At 45.3% G+C, this 23830-nt stretch overlaps 1 protein-coding gene across 1 annotated transcript in view; it reads right to left on the reverse strand.

Moving 5' to 3' along the window:
* The window catches only part of KDM5B (lysine demethylase 5B), a 58566-nt gene extending 50299 nt beyond the window's left edge, over positions 1–8267 (reverse strand). Inside the window, exon 1 of the mRNA XM_030000083.2 lies at positions 8017–8267. Coding sequence (XP_029855943.1) covers positions 8017–8154 — 138 coding nt within the window. The 5' untranslated portion in view covers positions 8155–8267. The remainder of the gene's footprint in view (positions 1–8016) is intronic.
* Between the last annotated feature and the right edge of the window lie 15563 nt (positions 8268–23830).

The raw sequence follows: 23830 nt of genomic DNA on the forward strand, positions 1-23830 counted from the left end.
TGAAAACTGCAAGTAGCATTTTACTTGCAATCTCTCCAATGTCAGACACAAAAAAAGATGTCACTTTCATTATTTTGCTAGACAGCATCTCATAGTAAGATCCAAAAGAATATCTTAGCAATTCTTGCCAGAGAAACACATATTCATTCAGTTAACTATAGCAATTCACTGCTTCCCAGGATGCCCACCCTGCGAGCGTGACCTACATTCTTTGTTCCCAGATCTAAGATCTTGCCTTTGCAAAGGTGTTACATGATTGCTGCCTCCGAGAGGGAGTGAGCAGACTCGGTGACTCAGGAGGTCCCTTTTAGTCTCATGGCTTTATGACTACATTAAAAACACGCTCAAAAGAAACTCAGATGGCAGAATCTATGCAAAACTGATGAGCGCCACCATTTATCGCCCCAGCAGTGTCAGTGGGTCATCCACAAAGCTTCCTTTTGAACGGGAACTAATCCCTCTCTGACCCTGTTAAAAGGCTAACATTAGTTGGTAACTCCAAACATCAGCTAACCTAGTTTGTGGCAACACAGTCCTTGCTTGGTCATTTTGAGCATAGGTGATTCTTCCAACAAAAACGCTGAATTCCTCCTTGCTAAGAAGGGACCCTGGGTACAGTAACATACCTTACCTGCAGAACTCTTCAATAATATTAGCTTGGTGGAGTATTTCTCATCTGAGACAAAATTGGGCTCTGGTATGTATTGCAGACTAGCAAGGGAGAACAAACACAACCACAAATCCTTCCCATCTGAGAGCCACAGCCAAAGATGAGCTTGCAGTGGGAATCACCTCTCTAGAGCCCGGTGTATCTGTGCCAGCTCCAAACTTGGAGAGAAATAAAAGCTCAGGTAAGCTGGAGATGATTTTCAAGCATCAGAGCCGGCTGCTCCTTGGGACCCAAAGGTAGAGGACAGAAACCATACATAGGGTTTGAACACCAACACAGAATAGGTAGAAGGGTTTACATACAGGAGATACCAGTCTTCTCTCCATGGAGGCGACTGCATGCAACGAACAGACACAGAGGCTCTAGCAGCACCAAGCAAGAATAAGCAATGTACCAGCAGCACTGCACAAACAGCTGCAGATGCATGGGGCGTTGGGGTCAGTGCACTGGCAACGAATCCAACATCTCCGATTCACTTTGGAGGCATTGACCCAGACCTTGAAGCAGAGCATCCATCAGTAGTGGGGTCATACTCAGCTGTCAGCGTCCAAGGGCACCTGGCCCCAAGAGCTACTGCCATTTTCACTCAAGACACAGTACGTTCTAGATGGACCTTTGGTCTGATCCCGCAGTATGTTCCCAGAGGGTGCCCGACTGGCAAGCGGCACGGGCAGCGTGGACAACTGTTTCTGGAGCTCTCCCATCACAGCCCTTTGGAGGCAGTCTGTGCCCTCTTCAGACCTGTAACTGGCAGCTTTCAAACCTAGATTTTAATCCCAATGTAACTCAGATTAAGAAAAGATCTGAATTTAACAGCCATCACAGAACAGAAGCAGACCAGCTATGGACAATGCTGCTGGCTCCATCCATCAGCAGCCATGGAGCCTCAGCTGACAGAGGCTATGCCTCTGCCTGGGCGATTCCCCTGCGGCTTCTGCTGCTGCAACAGCAATCCCTGCAGCCTGCTGCCCTGGCTGTCGACAACACTCTCCACTCAAGCTGCTCAGATTCATTTTCACTTGTAAAGCACCTACTTCCAGTGAACAGCATTTACTCAGACACACATGAGGGTGGCAGGTTGTATGATCCCAGAAGTTCTCCCTGGCTCTTAAAAACACTCAACCTGGTCTCCTGAACATGCGCGCAGCACTCCCCCCCCGCAGTTCCCAGATACAGCCCAGTAATTTGGGCTTGAGAGAAAGCACATCCTAAAGGATTCGCTCGCAGCTTTAGTTTCAATGCTGGGGAAGGGAGCTGCATTTAGTTTGAAACTCTAATTTCAGTTTTTAGCTAACTGACACTGTTTATCTCAAGTTAAACAAACAAACAAAAAACGACAAAAACTCCCCAAACCTGCTGCTACTATTGCCCCATATAGAGAGTTCCAGACTAAATTGCTTCATCTGAGATTTTCAATGAGCTTAACAGCATGAGTGTTGAAAACCCCTCACTGGAAGAGCCTGGGTCAAGGAGAGAATACTGTCATCATCCTTTAAGCACACTCCAATGTTTCAATGTTTCTGAAGTGCAGAAACCATACCACCGGTGACTGCAGCAGTGCTGTACGTGGCAGCTGCCATTAGTAAAATAATACTCCTTTTTCATATTTTCCTGGTAATTAAGGATCAGAGGAGACCAGTAAATAACCTGCTCTGAATTTACCTAATTTCACCATACGTCCCCTGTATTGAACACAGCAAATTCTTCATTTAAAGTAAAAATTTGCTAATGAGCTTCAGTGACTGATCTATTTTTCTTCACAAGAATTTGACAGCATGTGAACAGGAACTTCAGCACTAAAACATCTCTTCCCCAAAAAACGCCCACTCTTGATCCCAAAGTGCCAGGAAGGGGCAAATCCAGCATCCCCCTTTGTTTTTTTGCCTAACAGCTGATCACCTTCACAGTTAAAAATGCATGCCCTGTTATCTAACTCAAGTGAACCTGGCTTATGCTGAACAGGAACCATCAGCTCAAGCGCTTCTCATCAAGACTGACAAACAACGCAGTACCTATGATTTTCTCCCTATGAAGCTCACTTACATATTGTAATCGAGTTATCTCTCTGTTTTCTTTTTGATAGAATCAACTGACAGAGCCTCTGTGCATTATCAAATCAGAGGGATCATCATGATCAACTTCCTGTTTAGGGCAAAGTATAACAATTCTCTGCATTAATTCCTGTTTTAGCGGTGGTATGTTTTACAACTGCAGCACAGGGAGATGGCCAGAACCCACAACAAAGTTGCTCCAGAAGTGAACTGGTTTTAGTCTATAGCTTAATGAAGAGATTTTTGTTTGTGTTTTCTTTTTCTCCATATGAGAAAATAAATCAAGCAAGCAGCTGAATGAGCAGCCGGAAAAGACACTGTTTAAATCAACATTGCTCCTGAAAATACATCCCTGGAGCAGCAGCTTCAGTTCTGAGAAGCCCTGTGCCTTTAGGTTTTACCACTCAAGCTTCGTAAGGTTAAATTTTTCAGAATTCATTCTTTCATGTGCAGAACTTTCTTGACACTTCTCTGTACCCTCTCTAGTTGTCCGATCTTTTTAAAATTCTCAAATGAGTGCAGTATTCTGAATGCAGTATTTTCTACTCTCATGCTACCACAGAGGTAAAATCACCCTATTTTTCACTGAGAACCTCAAGAGCTGCATTCACACGTTTAGCCAAAGCATCCATTCTACCACTACACTGGTTTCCACAAGGATCCACAGTTCTTTTTCCACAATCCTCCCTCCTCTAAGACTAACATACACTCCTTTGTTCCTAAATGTAAAACCTCACATTGAGTCCTACTTAAGTGATTACTGTTTCATAACATCCGTTGTTTATTAGGCAATCGGGATCCCTCTATAACAATGAGCTACCCATCGAACCTGCGATCTGTATGGAATAATTTCTTTTGTTCATCTAGACTTTTAATGAAAATTAGATACCCTTGGCTTGAGGTTCTGAAAGACCATTAGAAACATATCCTTCATTACAAATTCTCATTAATAGTTGAAATAATTTGTGATTCCTTCACCATGATATCAATTTTGCACAATAACAATTATTATAGTTAGAATATTGAAACACACTCAATTAATTTACAGGTCTCAGATCACGATGACACAACTGACTTAACCAAATATATAGTCTCACAGAAAACAAAACTAATTGGACAATGCCAGTTTTCATACAATCATATTTCATACTATCACCTTTTGAGTTCCCATTCAGGACTCTATCAGCCATTGTTCCACTCTGGAACGAGATGTGGTCAACAAATCTTGCACCCATAAAGAATTTAAACCCATAAGAAAGTTAATCCCTCCTGTCCTCTTGAAAGTTTCCCAGCATTCCAGAATTTACTGAAAAATGTGAGTCAATAATTTAGAGAACTCCAGTGTCAATCCCTTCAAGATTTCAGCTAGATTAATACAGACTTTCTAATCTTAAAATGCTTAGTTTTATCAAGGCAGGCTTAAGGTTACTTGGAGGCCTTAACTGTACACTTCCCCATATTCACGTTATTTAAAGCAATGAAATTTAGCCTGAATTTTCTCAATTTTCATGTTTGGCCATGGGAAAATTATGATGTTTCTATTATATTGTACAATATTGTATATTCTGAAATGGATTAACATGGTAGGTTAGGCTTAAGTAATTGTTGTTAGCTATTTCTTCACAGCAGAAAAGCAACTACACAATGAAGCAGAAGAAAGAGTCCATTTCTCAATAAAAACATGGAGCAGGAACAGTATCATATGCTCTACATTTTACCTTTTATTCTTAAAGCTAGACTTCAAATTTGTTAGACTGTTTGCTTTCATTAATTACTATTAACTACCTACTTCAAACAACAATGATACCATCCTCAAGCAATGCTTCATTTCACTCCTCTAAATGCCCCCAGTAATTTGCAGAGGTATCATAAAATCTTCCAGAATGTAAGACCACCACTTGACATGCCAAGTTTCAGAATAAACCACTGTTCCAGATTACCGTTTAAAGAAAGAAATCCTAATAAAGGATGTTTCCAGTTCACAGAAGAAAATTCCAACTACAAAACAGCACACGATGGACTGCAAACAAGTTGTACACCATCCACTTTTCTGCACCTAGCTCCCCAGCTTCAGTTCAGCAGCAAAGAGTCAAAGAATCTCTAATTTACATAACACGTTAATGACCAGAAGCAACCACCGGTGGTAAAGCCCCGTATCTCATCTGAACACTTTGCTGCCAATGGGACTGTCTACTGACTTACGCTCAAGACTGTTGACAAAAAACCTTCACTTTGCTGTTCCATACAAAACAGCATCAGTGAATATGGTAATTGTTGCACCCTCTACAAGACAGTCATTGCAGTATCCCAGAATCACCCAAATAAGAGCAAAACTAAGTCATCAGTGATGACTGGAACAAACTGAACTGGAACGAAGAGGAAGAAAGCTTCTTTTGAGCGCTCAACTGGAAACTGCTATGCAGAAATTACACCTCCGGTTATATTCCTGGACGTTCTTGCATCCCATGAACATGCAATGATCACCTAGAATCCACTATCTTCCACCCAGATGTCTACAGTATGTCAGATGCCTCGATACCCCACTCAGAAAACAGTTCACTGTCCTTGAAACTTGCCACACAAGAGAAGCCACCACAGATGCGGTTTTCTCCAAGCTTACCTGGTGCCCAGCTAACACTAGCAGAAAGGTACCGGAGAAAAAGATGACCCTAGTCTTTCAGAGAACAGGGAGCTCTCCTGTTCATGGTCTGGTGCTGAAACATCAACACTAGCTTAGGAGTAAGGACTTCTTCATGAGCAAATTTTGAAGCTACAGTTGGGCACCACCAGTCTCGCACAACATCATTCCGTGCTGCAGTTCAGATACAAAAGCACAAATTCAACTGTTGGTAATTATCCAGCAGAGTTTAAGCTAAAATAATGCAAACCCAGCAATCAAATTTTTAATTCCTTTTTCGGCACAGATCCTGACAGTTCGTGGTGCTGCCTATCTGCTTACTGGCACGTAACTGGACTAAGAACGCAGGCAAAAGATTCAGCTGGATGCATGAAGATTTCAAACCTTGGCCGTCGCTAAACAATGCATTCCGTTGGAACATACATGATTTTGTGAAAAGGTCAGTATAGTTTGTAGCTCACGGTATTATAAACCACTTGATTACACAGAAAAGAACAATAACTGAATATTCATTGCGTCTCCTGTTTTCAGGAGGAAGGCCAGGAACTACGTCAACTTCAAGGCTTTTTCTGGTAGATTTGGAAGAGCTCCCTCTATGCTCTAGGCCGGTGAACAAACAACTGCACTTGCACTAGTCATCCAAGTAATTATCTAGGGTAGATAAGAGCCATGGTAGCTAAGCTCTCATGAAAGCCAGGCTCCATACAACTACTAGGTGTTCAGTCCTCAGCAGCTCCAACTATTTTCATCCTACTTATAAATACGTTCAGTGAAACATATGATCATAAATATAGACAGATATTAGCTCTTTAGTAAGTGAAGGTGAGAGTATGCTGAAAATGCAGTTGTAACAAGTAACTCATTCCTTAAAAGAGCTATTCATTTATGAGTCTCTAACAAATAATATAGCTTACAAGTAGCCTTTATTATAGGGTTTTGGCTTTTTATACAAGCAGCCAAGAAACACAGATGATATTTTTTTAAAACAAATCACCAAAGAAAAAACCTTCATAAAAATTATGTTCTGCTCACAGTAGCTGAAATACTGTTGACAACATACAACCCCAAAAGATTATTCTACTCAAAAATATTACGTAAGTTCAATGTTGACTGTATAATGAAAACCATTGCACCCCCTTAACTATGTCAGCATTTGGCTACACCGCACAAAAAGGGGCACTGGCAAATTCTACCTAGATATAAATTCAAGAGCGTTCTTGTGTGTGTTCATACCACTGCAAACCAGGACTCTTCCTCCAGAGAACAGAAACATCTTCCTCTCCAATGAGATTTGCATTATTCAGTCTGCTACAAACACTTCTATCATCTCAGACAGTAACACAGTGAGTTACTTCTATTTTAATTTGGAAGGAAAAGGATGGTTACCAACAGGAGTCCCGGCAATGATCAAAACATGAAACTGAGGAGCATGTGTTTCTGAACATTATTTCTTTGAACTCATAGTCCCACTCACAAAACTTAAGTCTGCAGAAATGTTTTGTCAGCTTCACCTCTTGCTGGATGAGATCTCAGTTGCTGTTTAGCATTCTAGTTGTTGCCGTCATGTTAACTACCTCAAGCCAGCTGCACCACCCCAGACTTGCACCACCCTCCACTTAGAGAAAGAGCGATTCACTCAAAATAAAGATGGTTCGCGTGCATTTGTTAATTAGATTTTTACTCTAAGGAGCCCTTCTCCTCACCAGAGCGATTGTTTATCCCTTTAAACAAACTAACAATTCTGACTACACAAACTGTGGTTCCAAGATCTTTGCAGTATTTCTCAGTAAATTTGAGTCGACCAACAAAAGGAAATCAGAATTCACACCTCAGTTTTGAGCTTCCTACACCATCGGTCGAGATGATGATGATGAAGATGAAGGCTTATTACTCTTCCCACTGTGTATCGCGTTCTAAAATGGTGGCCATGTCTGTCTAGGATTCAGCTCGCAAAGACACCAGACAAACTCACAGCTGCGGAGTTTGCTGCTGTTCAACTTGAGGAAACAGTTACCTGTATTCAACCTGAGCCAGACCGGGGGCAGGGCCGGAGGGAGGCCGCCGCCGAGCCAGGAGAGGGGCGAGGAGAGGTCTCCACAGCCCTACACCACCACAATGCCAACATGGAGGGCAACACCCAGGCAGCTGCCTCCTCCGGGGCTCGGCACGGGGAACCGCTCGCCCCCAGCAGCCGCTCCGGGCGCGGGGCTCCGGCCGACTTGTAACTTTTGGGGGCCGAGCGGCGGGGGCAGGGAGGGAGGCCGAGCCCGGCGAGGCGGGCAGCGCGGCGCGGCCGGCTCCCCCGCTCCCCCCGCTCCCAGCCGCCGGCCGCTCCGGCTACTTTCCTGCCGGGCAACTCCGGCACTTGGGAGCGACTTTGCGGGAGGGGACGGGCGGGCGGCCGCCCTCCAGCCCCGCGGCCCCGGCCCGGGGGCCGCTGAAACTTCAGAGCGGCGGAGGGGCCGGCCCCGCCTGCCCTCCCCGGCCGACCCCACCTGCCCGGGGGTCACCTGCGCGCCCGAGGGGAGCGGAGCGGCCGCCGGCCTGAGCGGGGTGGGGGGGGGGAAGGGGCGGGCGGTCTCCGGTGGGGGCCGGTGCGGGCCGGGCCGGGCCGCCACACAAAGGCCGTTCCCCGGCGGCGCCATGCGGGCACTCACCGGCGGCGGCCGCACCTTGCAGATGCCGGTCTGCTCGGCGATGGGCCGGATCTTGTGGATGAAGGCGAAGGGGTCGGCGAACTCCTCCCAGCTGGGCTCGAAGACGGGGCACTCGGGAGGGGGCAGGAACTCGGCCATGGCCCGGGCCGGGGGCCGCTCGCCACCGCCGCCGCTCCGAACAATCCTCCAACAGCCGCTGGGCCGCCGAGCGCCGCTGGAACGGGACGTGCGCCTCCGCCGGGAGGGGGGGGGGGGGGGGGGGGGGGGGGCACAAGGAGCTGGAGCGCGAGAGAAAAAGAGTCCGCCCCGGCCTGGGCGGGGGGAGGGGGCGGCGGCCGCCCCGCCCCGTCACGCGCCTTTGTGAGGGGGCGTCGGGGCCGGACCCCGGGGAGGGCCCGGTGCCACCGGGGCGGCCCGCGGGCAACGCTTCCCCCGCCTAGCCCGGTGGCGGCTGGGGTGCGGGGGAAGAGCCGGCGGCGGGTCCCCTCACCGAGGGCCGGAGCCCGGCCTGCCCCGCGCGGAGCCGCTCCGGCCGCCGCGCCGCTCCGCTCTCCGCCGTCGCCCGGGCTGGGCGCTGAGGGGCCGGCGGGGACGCGGGCCTCGAGAGCGCCGCTCGCTGAGGCTGCCCGGGAGCCCGCCCGGCGCTCCGCCGCTCCGGCCAGGCCCCGGCCCCGCACGCGGCCGCCTTTGTGCGCAGCTCCTCGCCCCGGGCCCGGCCGGCCCCTCGCGCGGCAGCTCCCCCCAGCACCGCTGGTTCGGGGAGGCCCCTCAGACCGCACTCCTGGGGCTCCGTGCCCGCCCCCCGGGGCGGCAGCGCTCGCCCAGCGCGGCCGCCCCCGCTCCGGGACGCCGCTCGGTTACGCGCCGGCGGGGCCGGGGCGGCCGCCGCGCGGCCCGGGGCCGTTGAGCCGCTTCTGCCTGGGCGAGCGGCACATGGGCCGGCGGCCCCCTCCGAAGCTCTGTTTACATGCGCGGAGGGATCCGCCACAGCTGACAGCCACCGCCGGCCGGCGCTTCTTTTTTTAAAGAGCCTCTCCGCTCGCCGCCGTTGGCCGCGCAGCGGCGGCGTCATCCAACGGGGCGGGGCCGCGCGGCTCCGCGCGGACGCATTGTCTGGGCCCGGACCCGAGCGGCCGCCGCGAGCCCCTCGCGGCCCCGGCCCGGGCCCTTTGTTACGCGTCCCGCCGGGCCCGTTGTCCTGCCGCCGCACGGCGGGGGCAGCGGGGAGCCCCGCCGCCGTTAGGGGGCATAAGGGGGCTCCCCCCGCTCCTGAGGGAGCAGGGTGAGCTGCCCCCCCCCCCCCGTTAACCCGGGCGGGTTGTTGGTGGGGATGGCTCCCCCGCCCCGAGGGGGCGCGGTGCGGCGGCCCCCATCCCCCCGCCGTGCTCGGGGCGGGGGGAGGGGCGGCCCCGCCGCAGCAGCAGGCGCCGCACGTAGCGCACGTGCGTCGCCGGGCGGCCCCGGCCCCGCCCCCTCCCCGGAGCTCGGCCGCCGCCCGCGCCCACTCGCGGCCCCGCCCCTTTCCCGCCCCGCCGCCATTTGCCGCGGCCCCCCCCCCCTCCCCGGTCGCTCGCCCGCGGGCGCCCTCCGGCAGGTCCCGGCAGGCAACGTCCCGCCGGGGGGCCGGCGGGTCCCGGGGCCGCCGAAGTAGCCGGGCACCGACAGTTGCCGTCGTTATTTCTAGCGATTGTTCCAGAGGAGAGTAAGCCTTTGTGCTGTGACAACCTACCATTTAGCCGGAAAAAAAAAAAAAAAAAAAAAAAAGAAATCGCAACTTTTAAGACAAGCACACAATGCTCGTGCTGCAATTTTTAATAAAACTTCACTTACTGACCTAAAATTTTTGAATAAAACTTAGAGAGATGCTCGCTAGTTATTAACTAGCAGCTGAAAAAGTCAAATACAGACAAGACCTCCACACACAGAAGCAGCAGGTGATGAGGGTCCAAGGCCCTCAGGTAGTTTAATCAATTGAAAGCTGCTCTCATGCGAACACAGCATAAACTTCCATGACATCAATTCCGTATCTCTCAGTCATTCCCCTACCACAGATCAACACCACCCACATGAAACATTTGGAGGAAGTCGTCAGCTATCTGAACTTCTTGCCATCAGAATAAGTAAAATCAAGTACAGAGCACTCACTGCCAGTTTAAGACAGTGAGCCTTATTTTTCTCCTCACTTAAAAGTGGAGGGGAAAAAAAAACCAGAAACAGCTTTTACAAAGTGTATTTGTGCAGACAACAGCAAAGGGAGGGTTCTTCCACTCCCAGCCATCATCACTGGAACCCTCCCGGCTGCAAACCCACACAGAGCCAAGGACTGAAACACTGGGGGCTGTCGGACACAGCCACCCCGCACTGCCAAGGGCACAGAAAACAAGTAACCTGCTCTGAGCCCAGCAGCACAGGCCCTTGTCCGACACGCCGAGGGCTCAGAAGCTGTGTTCGGCCAGGGAAGGTGCCAGGTCTGAGCCGGGCACTGGTCTCAAGAAGATACAGCACCAGGCATCAGGACGAAGAGCCGAGCTCTTCTGAAAGTCTCACCCTTGCAGGGACACGCTGGTCCCAGCAGTCACAGCCTGATCGGGGCAACAGCCAGGCTCAGGTTCTGAGAGCCCTGGGGAGACCTTGGCCATTGGGAGCATGTCAGCTTTCCATGAGCTCTGGGAAGAGGGTCCTGCCTTTTCCTTTGCTGAATTTTATCTACAGCTGACAGAAGTCAACAAACCCACCTCTTGTACAAAAGCAGAAGTTTAGACAGAAATCTTAAACCATGTATGTAAAATACACCAGATCTGTTCTACACTTTCATTTTACACCAAGGGAACCTCCATTATAAATCACCTCTCCAATACCACTATCTGGAGAGAAAACTTAACTGCTCAATCACCTTGGAACAGCTGCTCTGCATCACATCCAAGACTAAAGGGTCTCTGGCACAGAGGAGAACACTTTGAGCAACACTACTTTTGTGGCTTTGGGTCTGAGAGTTTCCCCAAGAGTTTCAAGGATGCTTAAGGACCAGTGGTTTCTGATGTACAGCAAATAAAGTCTTTTTGGTAATGACTCCCTGAGGACTTGTTCCATCAGAGCTGGAAGGACCATGTTTAGCAGGACCATTTCTGCTGATGGTTACACACAAAGGCCTCCTATGAGACTCTGATGGAAAAACACTCAAGACACAGGTGCTTTACCTGGGAAGTTACAACAGAGAAGAAAAAGCCCTTGCTACAAAGATCTAAAGGTGAGCAGAGCAGGGAGATCAAGAGATGACCCAAGGATAAAAAGCAGATGCCTTGAAGGGAGGGCAAGGTAGCTCAGGTCTGGATAAGATGGAGATTCAAGGTAAGTAGTAAGCCCTGAAGGGTCTACATACCCCATCAGGCATCTTGCTTGTCTTTCCACATTGCTACCTGCTAATGTAAACACTTCATCTACACAAAAGTGTACTTTTGCACACTGCCTTCTCTTGTATCCTCCTTCTGCTGTGACATCTGCAGAGTGTTTGTTATATTCAGGGGATTAACATGGCACAGTACTGTCTGGCTAGAAATCAATGGCTCTGGATTCCATGATGAATCCCCCAAGTATTACAGAAACACCAACTGCAGAAAGGAGAGCAGATTTCACTCAGTTGGAATGAAAATGCAGACATTCCTTCTTCATGGTTCAGTTAACTGTCATTAATTAAAACCTTTTATGAGATAGGCTTTCTTCAAGCCTGTTGTATTTGTTCCCAGTGAGCAGAATTTCCCTATTTGCTGCAGTTCAGTATTATACCCAAGAGACAGAGCAGCTGCTGTCCTGGCAGTGACCTAGCAGAGACATCAAGAAATAAGGGATCAGGTTGGTCCAAGGTGAGAAGTGTCAAGGCTTCTGACTGGAGCTGAGTACTCTTCATTAGGTCAGGGATTTTTCCTTAGCAATTCCTCCATCCTCACTCTGTTGTGCCTAGTCCTGTGCCTGGCTGTGAGCTCTAAACAGAGCATCCATCCAGAATCCATCACACCTGAGTGTCCCTTTACACACTGCTTCAGCACAGCTTTCTTCACACACCATTTGTTTGCAGAAAGTCCCATCAACCTGTAGGGATATTTAGCTAATCCCAGTTTGTGTTTCCTTGGATGGGAGCCATACTGTGAACTTTCCTACTAGTGCAAGCCTCCCCTTCACTCTTCTGCACTAGCCATCACCTGTCTGTAGCGCCTTGTTATGAACAACATATGAAAGCCTATACTGACTTACTTGCATTTATATACCCGACTCAGACACTAAAAAAAAAAAATTAGTCTTTCCCCCTTTTATGTACATGCCCATGCTATCCTAGACCACCTTTCCTTTTCAGACAAAGGCTGGGTACCAGTTCAAACAGAGTAATTCCAGTTAAGTCAGCATTAATTCAGACTGAATACTTGGTAACTTGGAATCACATCCCATGTGTTTCCAGGCACACATGACAGAGCTGTTAATCCCAGTGCTAAGAACAGGCAGTCACAGAGGGGAGCTGCTAGCAAGAAGCAAGGCCTCAGTCAGGAGAGGGCACCTTTCATCCCAGCAGCCTGGAGTCTGTTCAGTTTAATTCTGTATCACAGCAAGAGCTTTTACTGCAGCCAGCTCCTCTGGCACCCACTGAGTGCTGGCTGCATCAGCATGGGCCACAGGAACACCGAGATGAGCTTTAGCAAAGACCATACCCTGGGCCTCCAAGCAAACAGAAGATAGCTTTTTCACTGTCCAAAGTGCAGACAACCCAACTGCTCCCAGAGGCTCTGCAATTAGCAATACTTAAGAAAAGATGCTAATATTACACAAGCTTCACTCCAGAACTACCTGGAAGCAAGCTGGAGAAGATCCTACCCATGAGAGTCCAAGTTTTAGACAGTCAGCACCACATACAGAGTTTACAGTCAGGTTTTTTTATAAGTCATAGATAAGTGAAACTCCATTGAAGTCAAAGCACTCATTTCATCAGCAGTTTCCCCTAATTAAAATACTATGTGTTTAGATGATCACAATACAGGGCAGGGAGGGAAATATGCTGAGCCTCTCGGCTCTTTAAGAAAATAGGTTCCTGGGAACAAACAGATTTAGTAAGCAGAATCTATGATGATCAAACCAAACCAGTCTTCCTGGGCAAACCAGCAGCCTGTACAAACCTGCAAAGCAGTCTGAGTTTCATCATCAAGGCTAGAAAAGGGTTTTACATTTTCCAGAAAGCCAGCTGCTCCCAGAGATGTCGATGGATGTCAGTCCTTGAGAAAAAGGACTATTGGTGTAGAGCTGCTGCAGTCTCAGGATCCTGGTTAGAAATATGGAGTATTCTGGATATACCACACTATGGACATTTTATAAGCATAGCTTCCAGCTTATAGACATTGTACCAACTCTTGCTTTGACGCTAGGTACCCAGACTGTTTGTCTCACATTGTGTCCTGGCTAATTGAGTCTCAGCAGAAGCATTCTTAGATAGAGAATTAGGTACTTCGCTGGCAACTTCTGCTACAAGAGAGACATTGGTTTCAATACATAGATGCCCTGGTACTTTTTTTGCCTTTCTTCCAGAAGCTGCATTCCATGCCACTGCCCTCCTCTGTGCTGGCTGACATGCCTGCTCCATGTCTCTATGATGCCTTCTGCACTCTGGGGAAGCCTAACAAGCACCACTAGCTCTTAACTCTTCAGACTGCAGGCTGAAGATGTCAGCTACAGGAAACCATGCAGAGGGGCCACACTGAAGGGGTAGGCAGGAAATCTGAGCCTCATTTGTGGGCTAGAACTGAGCTGGCCAAGGACGGAAGTCCCACAGCTGCACACAGCTCCTAGTGGGGACTATGTCAATAGACAGGTAAAAACAGCTGGCAAGCATGTGGAGGACTAAAATACCTCTGCTCAAATATGGAAAGTCCTCCACAGTTGTGCAATTGCCTTCAGCATTAAGAATTTTATTAATAAAATTCTTAAAGTCCCATACCCTATCATTAGCTACTATTAAAGGCTGAGTAAAGTCTTACTCCAAATCCTGGGCCAGACTGCCATAAGAACAAGGATAAGCAAACCACAACCGTAGGAAGCACTGGAAAGGCAGAGCTGAGGTGCTGTTTCACACGCCTCACTTCACTCTCCAGCAGCTGCTAACTCATGCTCAACAAATTAGGGTTGTACCTTCTTGCTCTTTAACATGCTAATAGCAAATGGCAGCAGTGTGGGACAATCCCACTTCCAGGCAGGACAGGCAGAGGGTGGGATTCTTCTGGTTAAGTGTGGAGGCTGACAAGGGACCAGTCATCAATGCAGCACTCAGTGGATGTGAGGCTTTAAGGTTCATTACCTTAAAGCAGGTGTCTAAAACAAGTCAGAGTAACCTTACCCTAAAATCCCCTTACTTCTCTGCATTGACTGTACAGGAAGCCTTGAGTGACCAGTTCAGCTCCAGACCTCAGTGCTTGGAAAAGTGAACCCCACTACAAAGCCCTGGCAACAACAGAGCAACTTGGGAAATACAACTTGCCATGATGCATAAAACCACAAGGCTTTTTTCTTTTTTTCTTAGAAAAAACTATTTCAGAAATGAAGATGCAGCTTTTCTACCCCTAGCCCCTCAGCTGCAGTGAAACAGAAAGTGCCATCACAACTGTTCCCCCAAAAGTATCTGAACTCAGCTGTGGTTTCTGCACAGGGTGAGTAGAAGCAGCACTAAAACAAAACAAAAAAACAACCCAAAAAAACCAACTCAGAGAAGACTGTAACTTCTGCCAGTCTTCTGAAGCCCGCTATCACAAAATGGTGACACATTGCACTGCCACAGATAAACCCACCGCCCTCCTCTCCACAACTCAGTGACACTACACAGGCCCAGGCAAGGAGGGAAGCTGGTTTTGCAGAAAATGTTTAATTAACAAACCTTGCTCCTAGTCAAGTTTCCTGCCTCTGCTACAGCTGAAATCCCCCTTGATTACCCAGACATATGCTCCAGGATTCACTTGCTTTTAGACACATAAAGAGTAACATTAAAGAGGCAATAAGGAGACTTCATTAGCTTGTGCAGTAGGGTAGTATTCAGGGGATCCTTGTGCTTGGGTAACCTGCAGCTACATTCAGGATAGATTTACATGCCTAGTTCAAATATACAGATACTACCCAAACCCTCAACCCCCCACAGCAAGCTACTACCCGGGTTTCAAACACCAGGTATGCACAAAGTCATCTAAGCCCTTGTGGATCACTTAAAATGCACTAAAAATTTACAGTCCAATGCTGAATAGACAAGGAGTCAGAGCATAAGAAAAAGTTTGGTTGTTAAACCACTATCATTCACTGATGAAGAGCCATGGAAAAACTGCTTCTAGAAGGGATTTAAATATGCAGAAATAGTTGTAGATCGCTCAGGTACATTGGAGAACATGTAAAAATTACATGAATTAAGGCAGAGAAAATTTCAGACAATACTGATGACCAAGGTGACAATGTTAGCAAAGCAAAGGTGGTAAGAAACTGCATGAATCATACAAGACAGACTGATACAGAAACTGGTAGATGGCATGCAGGTTTAAAACCAGCTGGGGAGCCAGAAGGCATTCAAAGGGGAAAGGATGTGATTAAACAACTTGGCAACACAGAGAACTTAGGAGCTCTACAGTCAGTAAACTACCAAAATAAACAGAAATCAGGCCCTCAAAAATGCACAAAGTTGAGGGATTTTTGCAAAGGAAGCCTAGCTTATTGTGTTCATATCTGGAACCACACACATCTGATGAAGATGATGTAAAAATTCAAAGTCTCCACCAGAATTCAGAGCGCCTTTTGCAAAGAAGTACAAGACTGAACAAGAAAAGCTTTCTAGTGACCACAAGTGCAACAGTAAGGATTGCTCTTGATCTGCCAGCACCTACAATTTGCAAAAAATGGGTGTATCAGCACATAGGTGCTTTAGAGAAGTATCTGCAATAAACACATACAAGTATTTAATACATCTAATCAAAAGTAAACAAGGTGTAAATCAATATGCAGTCAAGCTGCCCCACTCAGCCTCATCAGGCAAATCTAACACACTTACTAGACATTAAATACTTGTAGGCAGTGAAGATAATGAAGCCAGTGCACATATGCTGTAATAGACAAAGCTGGAACTTAAACACACTGTTGATATCTGCAACAGCAGTGAACAAGTAAAGAAACAGACATAGAATTTGAAAACAGAGAGAGGAAGATAAACACTAAACACATAGCAAAAAGTAAAACAAGAAACAGAAGAGTACTTTGCATAGAACTGCCAGTAACTGTTGCCTGAATTATGAGGCAAGTCAGAGAAAAGGAAACCCTCCATTTCTGGGTGCCATATGTGCTTACTGCAAGACATTAACACCATTTTCAAAAGCATTTGTGGACAATGGCAGAAACTGTTCTATAATGTATTCGGAGACGTGACTGGGACACTTCCATACATACATGCACATGCTTTTGCCTTCCACATAAACACTCCATATAAGTTATGAAGAACAAAGGCAGAAATCATTTTGTCCCAGTCAGCAGAGAACAGTCAAGCCTGTGGTTTTGACAGCAGCTGTAGCTGACCCATGGTACCCCATGCTTCCCTGATCCCCACTCCAGCACCTAGCTGATCCTACACTGAGCCATCTTAGTTCATGACAGCAAAGGAAAACTATGCCCTTCTTCCCACAAGAAGGCATAAGTTTTTTGCCAATTTAACACAAACCTTAGTGCCAGAGGCAGTGTAAGAGCAAAAACAAGATTGCATGGGTGAGAAGGGAGGACTGGGATAGTGATAGCCAGCAGTTAAGCTTGTTTAACAGCAGCTACAGACATAAAACTGAAAGTAATTCGGCATGGGACACAGCTTTGACAACTTGCACAGAATTGCACAAGATCAACTCCAGAACTGCTAGAAAACAATGCCAGGCTCAAAATGGTACATTAGCATCTCTTTGCAACAATGCATACCAGCAGCATTCACCCAAGGCAGGTTCTACAAACTGGATTTTGAAATAACTGAAAAGCCACAAAGATCTCTACTCTCAGTGTAACTGACTGAAAAGTAGCTTTTGCAAGTGGTAATGATGTAAGACTATGAAATGTATTTGACAGTTGTAGCCACAGAGCTCTAACAAAAGAAAAAGTAACATGAAGATGCTTAAGGTCTTGGCAGCCTTCTTGAAGAACACTGCTTGGAATTCATTCCTAATGTGAAGCACTGCAACAAGCCACTCACAGCAGCATTCTCTGAAAAAGGAACTTTAACACTGACAGCTAGTAAACCTCAGAGGTCACTGCCTTAGAGAAATTCACAGAAATGACAGATTAAAACCACAGGGTAAGAACAGATTCTCAGAAAGTTTGAGCCATTTTGGACAGAGGAATTTGTCCCAATTCAAGCCTCTAGAAGTTAAATGCATAGTTCTGGACTTGACACCTTAGGCCTTGAACAGGTACTTCAGAAGTTACTTCATTCTAACTTAACCATTTAGAATGGACAGAAAGAGTCCCCTGTTCCTGTTATCTTCTTTCCCCTCATCCCCTTGATAGTGCAAAAGAATCCTAGTGCACCTCGCTCAGACCATAGGTAACTCACTTTCAGGTATGTTTGGAAAAAGCAAGTCTTACCCACCAAACATAAGGCACACAGTTTGGGAGAGTTATGAACTGCTGAAGTACCTCCTTCACTCATGGCTGTTCAATGAATTGCCTGAATAGCAAAGCTGACTGATGTTTAAGTAGCAGTATGCAGATAGAGACCAACAATAGTATCTCACCATTTCAATCCTAAAATATTTAGAGATTAAAGAACTGCAGCTCTTTAGGAAGAGCTGCAAACAGGCCCTCAGCACATCATAGTAGCAGTGAAACATCACCCATCACCTCCAAAAGGTAACAAAGCTGAAGTGAGAGAAATGCCTAACCAGTATTAATGCAACACATTTGGGACAGCCTTTCTGGGGCTCTGATTGTATCCATATGGACAGAAACTCAAGCCTGTAAAGTTGTCTTGCAAATTTTTTTCAACTTTGCCATGACCATCTGATCTTCAGTCCCAATCTTAAAGTAAATTTAAATATTCCTGCCTATGATCAAGACAATCCACAAAGAAAGGCTTAAACCTTGTTCTTCCCTCAGCCTCAAAAACTGCTCAATCTTGCAGCTGATTTAACACAATTACTGTTGCACATATTGGGCCAAAATTGAGAGACCACTCGCACAAACACTTACTGGTGTCACATAGGAAGCCTGGGGTAGACCTTAAAGCAGAACTGAGCTCATCTAGCAGGTTAGAGTACTTCATTTTAAAGTGACTAAGATGCACTTCCTTTCTTTCTCAGAAAGGATAATTCACTTAAGACTTCCTAAGCCTTCCTGCATTTCTAATTATCTATGTTAAATATTAGAAGAAAGTATTTCCTAAATGTTTCTGGCATGTTTTCTAGACCCTCACACTTAGTATTTACAGCTATTGTTTTCTAGTAAACATTTGAAAAGAATTTAACTTTTTGTGCTCAAGTACTCCAAGCTCTTGATGCAGGCCAGGGAAACCAAAACAATGCTGCAGAGAAACTGTGAAACATGCTTTGGAAAGATGACTGGAAGGTTTACAAATCACTGAGGAAACCTGACAGCATCACAAGAACTAAGAGTATCTTTAAACAAGTTAACATGTTTTATGTCACTTGAAGCTGGCCATGGAAAGTAGGGTCTTCATAAAGCTAATGGACAGGCACATGGCATCAGAAAGATGAAGAGACTGGGTTTTAACCAGCCCAATTCACTGAAAGCTCCACAGAAGGCACAGCTCCTCATGTGACTCTTACCCTTTTTTTGTTTATTTAGTCTCCTGGTATTTCTCAGCCTCTTGTCAGCCAGCACCTATAAGCCTTTAGACCATGTAATTTCTTCCACTTCATCATGCTCTCGTTCTTTCTCTCCATTAATAGCCAGTTGAGACTACAAGTCTTTAATCCTCTTGCTCAACTTTTAGAAGAAATCTGTAGATGAAAGTCTTTGCACAGTCTGGAAGTTACATAGTTAGTCCTCCCTCTAGTTCAGACCAAGATAGAGGGAAGGGATTAATCATTATCACCTTGCCAATATGCACAAAAAAATCCCTCAGCACTTCCAGTGGAGTTCAGCAATATGATAGAAAATTGTTCTTCAGCTCTTTACCACTGAATTTGTTTATAAGCCCAGTCCCTGTTTTCAGAGTTCAAATAAAAAACATCTTTTCTTTTGAAGTAATTCCTTATAAACATGATGTAAGAACTGGCAAGATCAGGATTCACCTGATCCAACATCTTATTCCTGACAAGAGCCTGAGTTATACTTCCTCTGTACTTTCCCAACCTTTGGTAATTTACAGTTCCTATACAAGATACAGTATTTCTACATTTAGTACCATGGCTGATATTTCTTCCCAAACTTTTAAGACTTGTAAAAAAAGTGAATTCAAAGGTACAAATGCATCGACTGAAAAATCTGCAAAATAATTTAAATCTTAGGTTGTTACAATACTTCAGCAGGGAAAGTGAAAAAGCCATCCTGTTACATTAAAATAGCTCTGCATTATAAATAGTGACAACTGCAGTTTTGCTTCTCTGAAGCATCTCTTATATAAAGAAAAACATGACCTTGTGCAAAGGCAAACAAAGTTTTATTTGGCAGAAATACAGGCATTTAAAAACATCAGAAGAGAATGGTATGGGGGTAGCACATTAGCAGCATTGTATTTCAGATGTCAAGATCTGCACTGTTACAATGTTCATGCAGACTTGACCAAAAAGCACACAGTCAAGCACAGAATGACATCTTCCTTGCTTGTCCTAGAGAATTTGCCAGAGTGGAAGCAGTATGTCAACAGAAGGCCTAACAAAACTGAAGGCTTGGGACAAGGCAATCAAAAACTATATGCCTGTTTACAGCAGCATGTTGGCAAAGTAATGAATTGACACTGCTATTCGCTTAGCTTTTTTACTAGTTCCTCAAAATTTTCACAAGAAATCACTCTAAACTGCCCATGAGACATCATTCTCCAAATCCTCGCTATTACACTGTGGAGAAAGGAAGAAGGTAGAGCCATTGAATCTTTACTACCAAGTCATATTATCCATTTTTTTAGACAATGCTTTGTATTTTCCTAAAACTGCCAAAAGCAGTGTAGTTTGCAATCTTACCTCTACTTTTTCCACCAGAATAATGGAGTAACCCTATTACTTCTTTACTTACTTTTAATTAAAATCTCACTTACCAATTCTAACTCCAGAGAGCTATGTTCTCCTAAACAAGTTCATGCTTTTCAGCAACAGGCTGCTAGGGTGAATGTTATCTGTCTGACAGGGTTTGAAATATCTGAGGCACAAAAGCCCTTTCTGAATTTTTAGAAAAATTTGCTCTGTAGGAAGAAGGTGGCAGCATGTGGCATTGTATGGTTATGTTACCTATACCATCCATAAAGCTAAAAGACAGATTTTTATCATACAATTACTGTGGCATGCTTACTATAGAAATTAAAAATGTACATAATTATATATATAATATAGACATTAACACATTAAAAGGTATTCACATTGCTTATTCAGAGGGCAGAGTGGGTGGAAATCAGATTCTGCTGCACTGCATTCCCCTGGAATAGCACCAGAACCATCTTCGAACAGATCTTGCAGATAAGACCAGCAATTTACAACAAAGTTCATACCAATCCACCAAGGGCTCCAGCTCACTTCCTCCTCCTCCTCCACTTAATGAGTCATAGAAGTTATTCTGTATCAGGTGACAGCTATTAATTGCCAATCTCAATACTGGAGAAAGCTGTGTCACCACACAGGTAAAGATATATTTAGTTACCACTAAATAATGCCTGCACTTCTGCCAGTGCAAACAGGCACATGACTTTTCAAAGCAGTATGGAGATTTCTTACCAAAGAAAACAGGCATTTGAAGTTTAGAATTAAAGAAAGGCTTTCAGAGTGCAAAGAAGGCATTTTCTTTCAAGTGACAGCTAATCTTAACCTCTGCAAGTTTCAGGTATTCACTCTTACACTCAAATTTTAATTCAGTGTAGGATCTCCTCTACATTTCAGGAAATGGATGAGCTACCCATTTGTTAATTCAACCATACAGCTAGTAATTATAACATGTTTAAGGATTTCTGCAGCTAGCTGAAGCAAGAGCAGTTTTAGCAGGATTTTCCTGCTGTAATTATCTTGGCTTCATATCTGAGAAAAACACTATCTTATCTTAGCTCAGTAAGCAGATGCCTACACCAAGAGCTAACTGCCCACTAGCTAATGCAACAGTGTTTCTTAATACTAATATAAAGAAAATTTGAGCATGATGTAGACCAATAATGTATAATGTATTTTCAGCATCAGTCCAATGGCTAACAAGTGACATGCATCTCTTGTCAAACCTTCCACCATTGGATGCTTGTCATGTTTCAGCTTACCAACTTCTCAAAGTAGCATTACCTGTTATTTTTAAAAATTAAAAGCATAATGCAGCTCAAATTTAATGCCTGCACTGAATGAGATTCCCTAGTCAGTCCAAGTTTTTCAAAGAGCTCAGCATTCAGTACACACCAGTCTTTTACAAGGATGCTAGAGTGCTGTGCCCTGCACAGACTCATCATTGTACATGCCCAGATAAAACATTTTGACACACTGCAAACAAATCCCCATCACATAATCAGCAGTGTCCTAAATAAGGGTAATCCACATGTACAGTAAAAAAACAGACAGTATCAGCAGAAAATGGAGCATGCCAGCCTCAAATAATGAAATGAAGAATTCCAGATAGAAGAGCCAAATCATTGCTAAAAGATCACACTGAAAGCCAGTTCAGAAATCCACACCTACACAATCCCCTGATACACATAACTTTTAAAGGAAATTATGGTGCTGGCACTTGTGGCCACACAGCATTCTTCATGATCTGCTAGTAGTACCAGATTTCACACCAAAAATCTAGACACCTGCAAGGCATGAAACAGTCCTTTGCATATTCCTCTCATGGGCACTGCCATTACATTAAAAACCTGAATGCATGACTGAAATGAAGTCAATCTGACTTGCAATGAATGCGACTGTCTCTTGGGTTATGCCTACTACATTTGCTTAATCATTCAGTAAGAAGGAAAATAAGTTAGTCAACAGGACTTGAAATTCTCTACACTTATGTCTACCCTGGAACAAAAACACAAGCAAAAGCAAATGAGAAACTCAGTGGAACTTCAGACATGCTCAGCTATGCTAAATGGCAGGAGGCATGATTTACACAGCATCTGTATATTCTGTACAAGACCACAGCTGACAAGACAGTCTGAGACATTCATCTAGGTTATAAAGCCTTAAGATTGTTCTCCCCATCTATGCAGAATTGGTAACTTCCATCTCCAATAAGTTAATTTCAGATCAGATTGACTCAACCCAATGGTTGCAAGAACACATAGTAATTTAGGACAACAGGTTTTCAGCCTAAGCAAATTACTGGTCAGCCCTTGCAGACCAGGCTATTCTGTTAGACCCTCAGTCAACAGCAGCAGCCTGTTAATCAAAACTAAAAGTGATACCCCCATCTAGAAGAACAAGTACACCTAAGTCACAGTTAAAACAGAGGTTAGGGAAATGTTCCCACTTTATGAGTTGTCAAATACTGCAGCATTAGCCAAGTACTGTAGGTTTCCATAGAAAAGGAAGTTAAGGCATTTTTCATACCACAGGTAAGACTCCTGCTAAGCAGGTATGCACATCAACTAACACAGGCTTCAAGGCTTGGCCTGAATCATGCTCTGCTATTAAATCAGAATACAAATAAGGTTGAAATAGGACAGGGATGAATTCTCCAGCTCAAATCTAGTCTTGGAGTCAGACTTTGGTATCCTATAATCACATTCAGTATTCAATTGTCATCTTAACATATTTGACTACTCCACCTTTGCTACTTCTGTGGGAGAGATTCCTCAGTCACCCAGCTCCAAGGCAGAGTTAGAAATAGTCAGGTTATTTGGTTTGTGGATCACTGCCCTGTGTCCCCAAGCCCCAACTCAGACCACACAGGTTTCAGACAGAGGCTGTCCACATCTGAAGATAACCCGATTAGACAAATCCTGTCCTACTACATCAGCTTACACAGAAGGCAGAAGGATGGTAATTTTTGTATCTGAACTCATGGACTAATTACTTCTGCAAAACAATGAGTTCTAGGGAAAACTAGTGTTTAACCCTGGCCAGTTAACCCAGAGATTTTGCTCCAAACAGCTTCAGGCAAAAGGCTGACTCCACAGAAAGCTGGCAGACAGGGACTGCCATTCCTTTTGTGGGAGGACAAAGTGACACCAGGGCAACAACCACACAGGTTCTGACAGAAGTGGCAGGTTCCTCATGCTACAGCACACCCTTTCTGGCCATCTCTTCCCTTTCCAGGTTACTGCATCTCTAAGTTACTGGCCCATGCTAAGTCCAAGTATAGGAGAAAACTAACTCAAATAACCTTTGATTTTAAAGGTGTTGCATCTTTTCTTAAAGGTAATACAACGTTAGTTTCTGTTGCCTCTTGTGACACCAGCTTTAGAGCCTTGAAAAAATGTAGCTAACTAATCTTCCAGCAAAGCTCAGGACTTTCTAGTCTTGTATTCTGGGGGAAAACATGCACTACTAGTTCTTCAAATAGCAATGCCTTAAGGACAAGAACTCATCTAACTGTAGCATGATTATTTTATTCAGCTATCTTTCTCAAAAAGAAATTCTATCTCCTGGACTACTGACTACTTGCATATAGTTAATGAACATACATAGTGTCTGGACACTACCACATG

The sequence above is a fragment of the Aquila chrysaetos genome, chromosome 24, assembly GCF_900496995.4.
Source record: "Aquila chrysaetos chrysaetos chromosome 24, bAquChr1.4, whole genome shotgun sequence".
Classification (NCBI taxonomy): domain Eukaryota; kingdom Metazoa; phylum Chordata; class Aves; order Accipitriformes; family Accipitridae; genus Aquila; species Aquila chrysaetos.